The 13,708-nt window shown below is 34.4% G+C and overlaps 1 protein-coding gene across 1 annotated transcript in view; it reads left to right on the top strand.

The window, feature by feature from the left end:
• The window catches only part of tnc (tenectin), a 28,548-nt gene extending 16,239 nt beyond the window's left edge, over positions 1–12,309 (top strand). Inside the window, exons 3-7 of the mRNA XM_090105018.1 lie at positions 2,334–2,375; positions 3,005–3,211; positions 3,458–3,730; positions 3,853–10,741; positions 10,857–12,309. Coding sequence (XP_089961144.1) covers positions 2,334–2,375; positions 3,005–3,211; positions 3,458–3,730; positions 3,853–10,741; positions 10,857–10,962 — 7,517 coding nt within the window. The 3' untranslated portion in view covers positions 10,963–12,309. The remainder of the gene's footprint in view (positions 1–2,333; positions 2,376–3,004; positions 3,212–3,457; positions 3,731–3,852; positions 10,742–10,856) is intronic.
• Positions 12,310–13,708: the final 1,399 nt, after the last annotated feature.

The raw sequence follows: 13,708 nt of genomic DNA, 5'->3' as shown, positions 1-13,708 counted from the left end.
TAGAATAAAAAAATGTTAGTTGACGATTCAAATTATACGCCTACCTACGCCTTTTCCACACAAGAAGCAAGAAGTCAAGGAAAGTGAAAAATTACTTCATCGCAAATTATTAACTAAAAATAGTTTTAAACATTATAGTGATAGACTGTCCAAGGAAGTTCTTGTTCAACTTGTACAAATAGAATTTGTAAATTACCTATGTTAATGATCATAATAGATACCTACATAATAAATAATAATGTAACGTTATTTTTATTTATACAATATCATCAATACCGTAACTTGATATGAAATTTTAATGTCCATCTCCATTCTCCATTGAGCAAACCACGCTTCCGATAAGTGGAATAAAATATAACGGGTCTATACATTTGTTATAATTGGAAAGATATATTATATTGCATTATATAATATTATTGTCGGATATCGAATAAACCTGAGCTCGTAAATAACTCAATTTATGATACTTAGCTCTCAGAAATCATAAATACAATAATAGGATTACGTATTGTAAATTATATTTATTCGCTTATCTATTCATAATTCACAATATTCAGTTAAACTGAAGAACAGGTACAACCGTTGTGTTGTCTCGTGACCCAGAAAGGGTAGGTATATTCGTGAGATGGCCGTGCGCGATACATGCGCCCGCCCGCGCCGCGACTGCGATCTTTCCGCACATTACCACCCAGCAATACTAACTTCATGTACATTCTACTCCTCATTATAACGATACTTCTCCCCTATATTCATTTGATTTACTGAATATGTAGGTATCAAATTATAGATTAATATATTGGTTAGTATACGACCGCGATATGATAACTGGTGACTAATATTATTACTACATTAGATCACTTGAATAAAAAACTATAAATCAATAATATTCAGTGAGCAGCAAAACATACTTTCGATTGTAGATAATGTGATAATAAATTGCTCAGGTAATGAGTTTATTGACCTTATGCCGGTGAATTATACAAACACCATATCATCTCATATTATAAACATAAAAATACCATCTTAAATAAGAGCCAATAAAATTTACATACGTACAAGTTTATTTTTTATTTTTCTTTACTGGTAAATTTTTCCACATGTTTTTTTTTAATTTTTATGTAAGTAACAGTCCTCTACTAAGTATTGCTCTATAATCAGACTCATGCATATTATCAGATAAAGCTATTTTCGTCAGTAAGATTCAGTATCCTCAGCACGGTTAGTTCATAGAATTCGTACAGAATTTATGTTATACATAGGAAGTATATTTAAATGCGGCCTACAATGTTTAGGTCTACCCGTGTGAACTTCATCACGCATGGCGACCACGACGACATTCATTCATTGAAACGACAATCCATATTAATGTAGTGCAAATTTTAAATTCATGCTGCCTCTGTGTTTCGATTACTTCGGACGCATGTCTCTAAGCGCGCGACTTATACATATTGCAAAACTTCTTTCTTCTTTCAAAAGTCATTTAAATTTAAATCCACTTGAATGGTACAAAGCTTTTGAGATTCAAAGATATCTTATTTTTATGGCAATTAAACACATAAATGTTCGTATTATCGTTAAAATTTTCAATTTATATAATAATAATATTATTACTCAGAGATTTTCTATACCGTGATGACACGGTACAGAAAATCTCTGAGTTTAAAGATATGCCGCACGATTGTTAAATAGACAAATATGCAATTTTATTTTCGAACGTAACTAATACCTTCGATTACTTCTCATTTCATCAATTTACTTAACTTTGTAATTTAAGTATGTAAATTTATTTATTCATAAATTCAATATATACCAATCTTCTCTAAACTATCGCTATAAAATTTGCTAAGAATTTTCCATTAAGTATGATTAAAAAGAAATAATTTTTATCGAACATCTACGTGACCGTTACTACTACATAAAGAAAGGTACCGGTACCTTACTATCTCACGGTTTTACATCCAACAATTGATTACATAGTAGGCATTTCCTTAGGCGTTATGACTTTTGCCCTCTGTATCTAATCAACAATGAAGCGGCAGTTTCCACATTAACGACAGTCTCCGTTATATTAATTACAACTTTGTTGTTTTATTCCTTATATTAACTAATAAATGTCTTGTCGTGTCTTATTAAGATTGTCTTATTGATAAAAACCTATTAGCAAACATGCATGTAGGCATAATCTATAGATATTTTAAATTACATACATATCATTAAAACTAAGTATAGAAGAACAATTAAACTTGAACAATTTCGTAAATTTCTATCATATCTGCGCAAGTCGCGACCTTAAATTATTAAATATTATTTAAATTTATATTTTAATGTTTCAGCACCAACGTCCAATAACCAGACTGCCCTAGATCTTTATGATGGTAAGTTTTACACATTTTTAGTACGATATAATCGCTTTATTACATTAAATTATTAAATAAACATGTCTATTGAACGGATTGAATTTATGAATAATTTCTGCATGTAAATATATAATCTAAGTTTCATAACGAAACTTAGATTAATCCATTATGCTATATTATACATGCAATATTCACTGGATGAGTAAAATACATTCTTGGATGTGTCAACTCATGAGCATTAACCTATTCAACATTAATTAAAAATGAAAAAAAACATACATATGTTAAACAGTTAATTAAATGCCATTTAACATCACCATAAATGGTACCTATTAAACTTGATTGCAGAAAAAATCTAAATGCAGCAATAAAATATAATGTAACCTAGCTATAAATTACGAGTATGGCTATAATAAATACCACATTAAAATTGAGTCATAAGGACGAGTCAATATTATAATATACTTAAATACGTACTCGCAAAGATTAAAAAAATTAACATGAACTTATTTTGTTATGCTTATCCCAGATCTATAATCAAAAAGCTATAAGGCGTAGTTGGTAGCAAGAATCATTAAAGAACATTTATTATGTAGGAATTGCTCTGTAAACAAATTTTTTGAGAAATTGTTACTTTATATTTTCAGCTCCAGTTGAAGGTTGCTACTACAACTTCCAGCACTATAGTGAAGGCGATCGCATAATGACTAACGAACCATGTTTGAACTGCACGTGCCACAATAGAATGTTGATGTGTTACTTAAGAGTTTGTCCATTTACCAAACCAATTGGACAAGATTGTACGGTGGAGAAAAGAGCAGATCAATGTTGTCCTATTGTCACATGTCCTGATGGTAAGTTTCCTTTTATTTTATGATTCTCAATTTTGAAATTACATGCAGATTTCTAATATTATTTTTAATAATAGTGTTAATTTCTTAATCAAATGTTAGTTGAAGAGAATACTGCATTATTTCATACACTAAACGTAACTCAGTATTGTTATTGAAAGTTTTTAAAATGATTCAAAATAAAGTTTTAAAGTTGTTAAACAAATAAATCAATTTAAATATCCTTAAATTAATAACATTATCATTCAGTTCCAGTTGATCTCCTAACTTCAACGTCAACATCATCACCTGCTGAATACGGTGCGACTGGATTAGGAAAATTGGACAGATTTGGTTGTAGCATCAACGGCAAATATTTCCCCGAAGGTTCCAAGGTTCCCCCGGCACCCAACAAACCTTGCGAACACTGTTATTGTATTCGTAACATGACAACGTGTGTTATGCAAGAATGTACGCTACACGTTGATGGCTGCACTCCAATATATCACAAAGATGTCTGTTGCCCTATTCGGTACTCATGTGGTAAGTACGCTTTTTATGTTTCGAAATAGAAGAACGTTCATTTCTATTTCCCACGATTTAGATTCTTCGACTTGAAACTGAGTTTAAAAATGAAACTAACTTTTAAACTTTCATTTTTGCAGATCACTCTGAGGATGAAATTCCACTTTTAGATGACATGACAACGACTGTAAGGCCGACGCCTGGATTTTTACTAACAACTACAACAATGATGCCTGTTACTCAACCCACACAAGATTGTGTTCATGATGATCAAATTTTCCCTGATGGTGCTTTAATTAAGACTGAAAAAGCATGCGAACACTGTTACTGTATGAAAGGTGATATAGTGTGTGTAGTACAAGAATGTGGAACGCCTATGGAAAATGAAGGCAAGAACTGCACATCTCTTCCACCCAGGCAGGGTCAATGTTGTCCAGACACTTACATTTGTGAAGGCGATGAAACACAAACTACTTCACCTTATGAAGAAATTACTACTTTGTCACCACCTAGAAGGGTTGGAGTCGAAGGAAGTGGATACAGAAATGAACCAGATGAGCCTTATACTGAAGTACCATCAATTGATAGTGAAATCGAAGGTAGTGGCGAAGATCAACCAATGACAACTGTAGAAAGCTCCGAATTATTGACTTCTCCTAAATATACACCAGAATCAACAACTGAATACGTATACCAATATAGTACAGAACCAGACAAAGGATTGAATACAGTTCCAGATGTAGAGCAAGGTACCAAAGAGAGTACCATTGTCCCACTGGCTACTGTAGAGCCTGAAAGATCTACACTGATTGATCATAAGTCGACTTCAACGCCCGAATATACTACTGTTAAGGAATCAACAACTAACAGACAAGATGAAACCACTTATTCAGGTGAAACATCAACTTCTGATGAATTAGCTAAATCTACTTTTGCAGAGGTAACAACTAAATCGAATGTGGCTGTAAGTACTTCTGATAATATGACACCATTTGATGAAGGATTTATTTTGGCTACAAAATTACCCGAAAAATCTGATGGTACGGATTCCAATTTCGAAGAGGAATATACAACTATTAAACCATCAGACATTGAAGAATCTTCATTAGATAATACCAATGAACAAACGACAGTTAAAAATATCCTATCTCATGATGATAGTACAGTCACAACAGAGAAAATGAGTGAAACTGGAACTACCTCGATTGATATTCAGGAAAATGAAATATATGAGGATCTTACGCCTGGAAGAATACCGGGTGAAGGTGATTGTCTACTTAATAGTATTACCTACAAAAATAACTCTATTGTTCCAAGCACAAGTAAATGCCACTCAAGTTGTAAATGTGTTAGTAGCATAGTTAAATGCGAACCAATAATTTGTACTCCACCACTGGAATATATGGAAAATATGAATGATTGCCATCCTGTTTACGATTCTCCAGAATCATGTTGCCCAACTTATGTTTGTAACACAAAAGAAACTATAGCGCCTGAATCTCATAGTCAAATGTCAGGAACAGAGTCACCAAAGCCAACAATTGAATGTGCTGGTGATGAATGTAAGATTGTTCAAGAAAGTAAACCAACAGAAGGTCACATAGATAAGATTGACTGTGGTGAAACCGGTTGCCCAGAAACGGCAGTAACACAAAAAGATTTAGAAGGATGTATAAATGATAAGTGTGATAGTCCTCAATATCCCATAACGGAAACTAAACCATGTGATTCTGATAGTGGCTGTCAAGCTCCAGTAATCAAACCATGCGATACCGATAATTGTGAGACAAAATTAGAATTGCCTATTCATGATGGAAAAGAAGATAAACCGATAGATACCATTCAACCTAATGACGGGGATCAAGAAATTTTATGCAAAGAGGAAAATTGCCGCCGAAAGGAACATAGTGACATTGGTCAAGATATACCTTGCAAAGGTGAAAATTGTTTACCAGATGACATGACTATTCCAAACATTGGAAATGACATTACTACTCAGAAAATAGAAGCAGATAAATCAATAACAAAGGCAGATGAATATGTAACTCAACATCCCGAAGAAATAACTATACCAGAAAGTGGCAGTACTATGAAATTAGAGACCTCACAAACTGGAGAAATTTATCCAGAATCAACATCCACTGCTGGACTTTATTCGGAAAAACAAACTACACCCTCTGACGTTCCAGAACAAAACTATGAAAGTTCTCATCAGGGAGAGACCATTACCCCATCTGTTCCAACATCTGATATTTCCACTGAACATTTTGAGCCAACCGTATCTAAGCAGGAGGATCAGACTACTAAAACTACAGTGATAGACGATCATAAAATAAATATACCAAGCCTTGAAAATGATCTTATTGATGAGCATAATGCAGTAGTAACAGAAAGTTATGAGATTGAAAAACAAACTACTGCACAGGTAACCGAAAAGGAGTCCGTAAAGTATACTACGATATCCGATGAATTATCTACGATTAGCGAAGCGGTAAAAGTAACGTCTAGTAAGGAGGAAACAGAAACACCAGAATTTACACAAGAAATAACAACAGAATCATTAATCGCCCCAGAGACAACTAAGGACGATACAACGTTAAAACCATCGGAAGAGTCTGAAATGTTGGACCATTCTCAAGTAACACAAATTTTCGATTATGTAACTCCTTCCATCTTGGATGATAAAACCACAATTGAAGTTATGCTCGAAGAAAAAACATCTACATCTGTACCTAAGTTAGTCACTACAAATCGAGATGAAATTATTACCCAGAATGTAAATATTGCCACTGAGAAGGAAACTGTTTATGAGACTCAAACAGACAAATCACATGATGAAGCTTTCCATGAAGTGACGGAACGCGTAGAAACCACATCTATGAAATATACAGATAGTGAATCAGGATCAAGAGTTACCTTCTCTGATACGACAAGTTACGATACTCAAGCTCAAAATATAGATGACAAAGAATCTCCACAAGTACTTGAAACGTCCACTCTTCCGATAGATATGCCCAAAGAAGATGAAAAACATGAATATTCAAGTGGTCATGAAGACTCAACATCAATAACAGATAAAACGATTGAGTACTCTACACCAGCTCATGAAGATAAAGATATGGAAAATGTAGATGTATACGACAAAATTACTACTGTTAACGAACCTTTCGTTACACCGGATGGAAAGGACTTTGAAAACCAAAAAGAACACGAAACAGTATCTACTATAAGTACTGAACTTCCAGAACAATTCACTCAAGAAGATATAAAGACCACTCCATCTATTCAAGATAATACAAATCAATATTCAGATACAAAAACAACCAAAGAAGAAGAAATATATACAACTCCATCAAATCAATATGATAAGAAACAGGAATCAAATTCATATGATTTAACAAAGGACACGGATATGATTACTCAAGCACCAGAAGCACACTCAGTCGAACCTACTTATGTGAACACTGACTCCACCTTGGATATTTCTCCAAAAGAAACTGGAACATCAGAGAATATGGACACAGTAACTAAACCAACTTTATTAGATCAGGATTCATCAGAAAAAACAAATGAGGATGACTTAGAACAACACACGACATTGAGTACCATCCAATCTTCGATGAAAGTAGAAAAAATCGATACATTTACTGAGTTACCAGAAGATATTGTAACGAATGAGATTGATATTTCTAATGAAGCTACAACTGTAGGACTAATTACAGACAGTAAACATGAACAAACAGAAGTTCCTGTAAATGCAGAAGAAACAACGAAAGCACCTGAAAGTACTCACTCTGTAGACACCGAATTCAAACCGAGTAGTGGAACTGATCACGATGAAAGTGACACAGAATCTACTGTAGCATATAATGATTATGAGCCTACCAAAGAAGTGGTGATTTCCGAAATACCAGTAGTTTTAGAACAAAGTACTCCTTCAGTAGATAACACAGCCAATGTCGAAGATACCATAGTAACCTCGACTGTTATACCGGAAGATGAACTGAAAACAGAATTTATTATGACTGATAACTTAGGCATGTCTACAGAAGGTGGAATTAAAATCGAGACAGCTGCGTCATCAGAAAAACCTAAGTTAGAATATACATTAGCCGAGGAAGTAACAGAATCTATGACGAACATGCCTGTAACAGATCTTCCTTATACCACTATTGGAAGTCATAAGCCTGTTAGCACTGATTCAGATTTATCTCAAGAAATGTATTCTAGCACCACTACGAAAAATAATGAAATTTCTGAATCGACAGAGCAAGTCGATCATTCCATCACCGAAGAAATCGTTTCTGAAAAAATGCCAGATACACCTAAGCTAGATGATTCTGAAAAGGTAACTGTTATATCTGGTGAATCAAATCCGACGACCTCAGCGTACAAGGATAGTGAAAACGAAAAAACGGTATCTAACGAAATCGAATATTCAATAACAACTGAAAGTCATGATTTACGTTATACACCAGAAACAATATCATCGACAACATCCAGTAAAGATGAAGCTGTAACAGATCAAAAAATAGAAGTGATTACTGACATTACCCATGAAAAGGACAAAGAAACAGAAGCACCAATGTCACTTGTTACCGACTCACAAAGTATATCCACATTGCATGAAACTGTAACTGAAAGTGTTCAAAAAGTAACAAATATAGAATCAAATGTAGATGAGCAGACAGAACCACAAATTGATCATAAGAAGACTTTCCCGGATACTACCTTATTAGAAGAATCGATAACTACACAACAGAGTGACATTGTAGATAAAGAAATATCACATCAATCTACAACTGAATATAAATATCCTGCGCCATCGACTGAGTCTTCAGGCATTATTACAACGGAGGTTGAACTCAGCACTGCTAAATTAATTACAACTACTCCTCAAATTCCCACAGAAACTCCATTATTGATGAATACTGAACAAGAATTAGAAAAAGAAACTGTGGAAATGACACATGAAATAAAAGATATCTTCATATCTACAACCACTGAAAAACTGATACAAGAATATGAAACTACACAAAAAGTGCATGAAACCACAAAAGAAATCGAATCAAGCACGGAATTTGATAATGTAAATGTAGAAAGGGAAGGGGCACCTTCAACTGAACAATCTATTCCCAATAAATCTGAACAAGAAACACATGATACTCCCGCATATGAAAGTGCTACTGAGAGTCACGAAATCAAGGACGTTACTTCCGCTATAGAGGAAACGACTAAATATCCTCAATATTTCACAACTCTTACTGCGGAAGAGGTTTCAAAAGAAACTGAAGAAGAATTACATCACACAACAGAATCATCTCTAGAACTTACAACACAACCTCAAGTAGATAAGGAGCAAGCAACAATTACAGTTGAAGCTGCAACAACAATAAAGCCTGATGTTATTTATTCGACAATATCTTCAGACAATGAATCACCAGGTGTATTTGAAATTTCGACAAAAGCACCGGAAAGTGTTTCCGATTCAACTGGTACCGTGGACAGTATTTCTGATAAGCAAACAACAGTAATGTATAATTTAGTAAATGACAATGTGTTGCCTGATGACTCCAAAACAGAAATTTACCAGGAAACACAAACAAAAGAACCTTCTACCTTCGAAGATGACAAAGCCACAATTCCTGAAGAAGAGATGCATGTTGATAAATCAGATAAGACATCTACTACAGAATCAGACTTGCTTGAAAAACAAACGATCCCAGGCGAAGAATTTGTGACTAAATATATATCTGATGAAAGCACTATTCTAGATAATACAGAATCTAAACCTACATTGGTGGGTACCATGACAACTAGTGCAGTAAATATACCAGACACTAAAGTAACTGGTTTGGAAACAACAACAGAAACTAAAAACAAGTTCTCAGAAACTACTCCATACTTTGTGGAATTAGAAGAGCACACGCATCAAATTGTTGAAGAAACCACTGTTATTCCTGTAGGTGAAGTTTCTACAGTTGAAACAACAGATATAAAGTCTACGGAACGTGGTGATCAAATGTTTACTGAAATACCATATGAAACGGAGAAATCGAGCGAAGAAACGAGTGAATTATCAGAAACACATAGTACTACATCACCGATTATTGATGAAACCACTGAACAAAAATACCAGACTACTGCCCCTGGAAGTCAATTAGAAATCACTACAATTTCGGCATTACTTTCACAAAAGGAGACAACTAGTGATGAAAAACCTCTCGATTTAGATGAAAAAACAACAATTTCACCCGTCCCGAATATGATGCAGAATGAAGAACGTGTCACAGTGATTCCAGAAGAGACAGAGAAGCCAACATCCTATTTTGATTTAAATATACCGGTAACAACCTCAAAATATCAAGACTTGTCTGATATTCCCGTTGAAACAAAGATACCTGATGAAGATAGTAGAACAACCAAACACCCAACATCTGAAATTGCTTATGAACGCACGACAATTACTCCAGTGATAACTTCTACTCCGGATGATGCTTACAAATCCACTTCTTCCGTCACAACTAAACCAATAACCGCAAAACCTATGTTGCCTAGTGATTTGCAACCTACTGAAGAGGTACCAACACCCGAATTCCCTCAGACGGGTTACGATCAAGAACCAGATTATGGAGAAGAAGATCAAGCATTCGGACCTGGCACATGCCGTTATGGTGGAAAAGTTTACGTATCTGCTCAGCAAATACCTAGAGACGACCCATGCGACTTTTGTTTCTGCTTTAGAAGTGACATCATTTGCTTACAACAAAGTTGTCCTCCTCCTATCCATGGATGTCATGAGGAACCGATTCAAGGCTTCTGCTGTCCTCGCTATGAATGTCCCGTATCCATGGCGACGACTGTTAATGTAACCACTACGACTACAACAACCACTACCACTCTCCCTCCACATTTTCTGCCTCATGCATATAAGGGTACAGCACAAAGAAAAGGCTGCCATATTCAAGGACGTACGTACAAAGTGGGAGAAGTAGTCCGAGCGTCTTCAGGGCCTTGCTTACATTGCACGTAAGTTGTATTTTATTAAATAATCTTCAAATTCCATGCTCACTTGTCGATACAAAAATACAATGACTAAATTGACTACGTATATGTTCATTACAAAAATTATTTACCTTTTCAGATGCGGAGGTGACGGTCAAATGAAATGTGATCCAAAAGCATGTACACCGGAACCAATGCTGAGACAAATGATAGCGGCCGCCGTGTCTGCTCGACGAAGAAGATGAAAAACTTAACCTGAAATAAATTGCGTTAATGGTCACAGAGATTAAACCATCTTTGTGATAATAACATTTTCATATATTCTTTGATGCACAAGAATAATGCTCAAATTTCGCGATGGATTAGTTTAAGATTTTGTGTCATATATATACATATATATTTATATTATTATTTTAATTGATACTTTCTTTCATGTTAAAGTGGCACACATGTAAAAAATGGTGACTGTGATTAATGTACTAAATACCAGACTCATGTTTAATGAGCGTTTAAAAGTTATATATAACTTATAAGTTATGTTCAATCAACAAAACTTAGTGCCAAACGATAAAGCTAGTTTTTATGAGACTATGCCAATTATTATGCTTACTCAAAATTTTGTATATGTCAGCTGTAAGTTAAATTGACCAAACGGAAACTTGCCCTCTTAAGAACTGCAGAGTTATCTCCAATAAATGCGTAATCGCGCAGGGTTTCTGCTTCTAAGGTCATTTAAGATCGCCGAAATCTTGACCATTTTGATTGTAATCTAAATTGATTTACCGATATCACATTAGTCAATTCTTTATGATTACACGATGATGCAGTAGTGATCTAGTATCGTGTAAATATGAAGTATCTTTATTATATTTAAGAAATTCTGATGTTGTAAATGCCTTAATTTGTAATAATTTATATATGTTAGGTGTATAGTACTTAAGCCATGTTTAAGACCAGTGATTATTTTAATTTAGAAATACAGGAGCATATTTCAATTGTTTAGAAAAGTATTGATCGATGCTTTTTGTTAACAGCCTCGGCCGAAACTTTTCCTCGTTTCACGTCTTACAGAAAGTGACTTGATTTAATACCTTGCTTTCTTTAATTCGTAAAGGCTCCAGTATTTACTAGCACTTGTTAAGTAAAAGTGGCCAACAAGTTTTTGAGTAAACTTTTGAATATACATCGTTTTGTAATGTCCTTAGATTTTGATACAAAAGTGCTGGTAGACTTTGAAATAATTTCGCAGATTTAGGTGGATACGAAAGTTGAAAGGCTGTTGAAATCACTTAATTCGAATTAGAATAGAAAAGTGGTTTCATTAATTCGTATCAACCTTTTTCTGTCAACGTAGGTTGTAGTTATATCTTATTTATTTAAAGTTATCGCAATAGTCGTACATATTTGTTTAAAATAATACGTGGTTATCTTACAAAAAGTAAAAAAAAATGATTAAAATAAAGCAGCAACCTGAAAAATCATGTCAATTATGTACTTTGTTCTGTTTAATCACGATTTACCGAGCGTTTAAGCTAGGACTTAGCTACCTTTACATCTGTGCAAATGAGTTTTAAATAAAACATTCAAAATCATGCTTTCTTTTTTATTTACATCATCGTCTACAAAGCTTCTAAAATATACTTTTTTCGTTAACTAATTTAAAATATGTTCTCAACATTTGAATCGACTATTTCAGTCGAAATTCATTTTTTTTCTCATTTTCTAAAAGTAATTTTCTTATCACAAAATGGTTAAATTCAAATCATCAACAATCAACAGAGTTCAGAGCGATCCAAGGAGTCTTATGATTTATTCAGTCAATTTTTATACAATTCAGCTGCACCGACTGTTAACTATCGTCGCCTGGATTGACTCCAACTCCAACCTTTCTTCTGAAGTATTGTTGGATAAATTGACCTAACAAAGACGTTTGACCTTTTTTACCTGACCTACATAATATTGCCTGGATTTTAAACATTTTGGGGGTAGAAAGTACAACCTAGGGTACAACAAAGTACCTATTTATAAGTTATTGCATAGCTTCTATCGCGGGCCTTGAGTGCGGCGACCGAATGTAAAAATTCCGTAACGAAAAAACCTAACACCCCGCACTCCAACCGGCACAGCGATGCGATGCTATGCAATAGTTTTACAGCGGCAGTCCTCGAGTGCCACACGTTTTCTTTTATGAAATTCATCTAAAAGGTACCTAATAATAATCACCCCAAAGCCCAGCCTAAATATTCACTAGCTATGTCGCGTTTCACCCACGGTTAAACTCGCATTAATTTACACACATTCAATTCATCATCCACACCACCTGGATGCATGACGCTCGACAACCGTGCGTTTCGCACGTCATTTCCTACCCCGTGCTACACTCTTGTGGAACAATTTACCACCTTCCGTGTTCCCCAACCAATACGACATGGGAACCTTCAAGCAAAGAGTCTACACCTTCCTGAAAAACCAACTTCCACATTAAAGCCGGCAATACGATGGCAGTGTTCCCAACGCTGTGATCGTCATGGGCGGCGTCTATCACCTACCACCAAGTGAGTCGCCTGCCCTATTGCTAGGGTTACTATAAAAAAAAAATCAACAAAGTGTCGCCCACATATTTTGTATTGTACAAATATCTAAAATCTATGAAGAATTTTGTGATATTGTAAACGAAAGAATCTCGTTAAATTAAAAAAAAAATCATGATTGTCAGTATTTACATTAATTTACTGCACGGATTTTAATGATTTTAGATCTGTTGGTTCAATGGCTTAGATTAGGATAATAAGTAATTCATAATTTATACTAGCTTTATGTTTAAGGTAGCTAAAAAAAAATTCAAAAATAAATGAGAAATTATTTGCATTTATCTAATTGACAATCCAATAACAATCTGCATTAAGCAGAATTAAAAAAATAACCCACCAAAAATGGGAACGATGTTAGCGCGGAATGATATTTTTTATTATTATTATTAATCTCAATAAA

The sequence above is a fragment of the Colias eurytheme genome, chromosome 9 (assembly GCF_061535395.1).
Source record: "Colias eurytheme isolate Ceu_HAF_F1 chromosome 9, ilColEury1 Martin Lab GWU primary, whole genome shotgun sequence".
In the NCBI taxonomy this organism is placed as follows: Eukaryota; Metazoa; Arthropoda; class Insecta; order Lepidoptera; family Pieridae; genus Colias; species Colias eurytheme.
The sequence above is the reverse complement of the archived record's forward strand: the minus strand, read 5'-3'. Positions and strand labels throughout refer to the sequence as shown.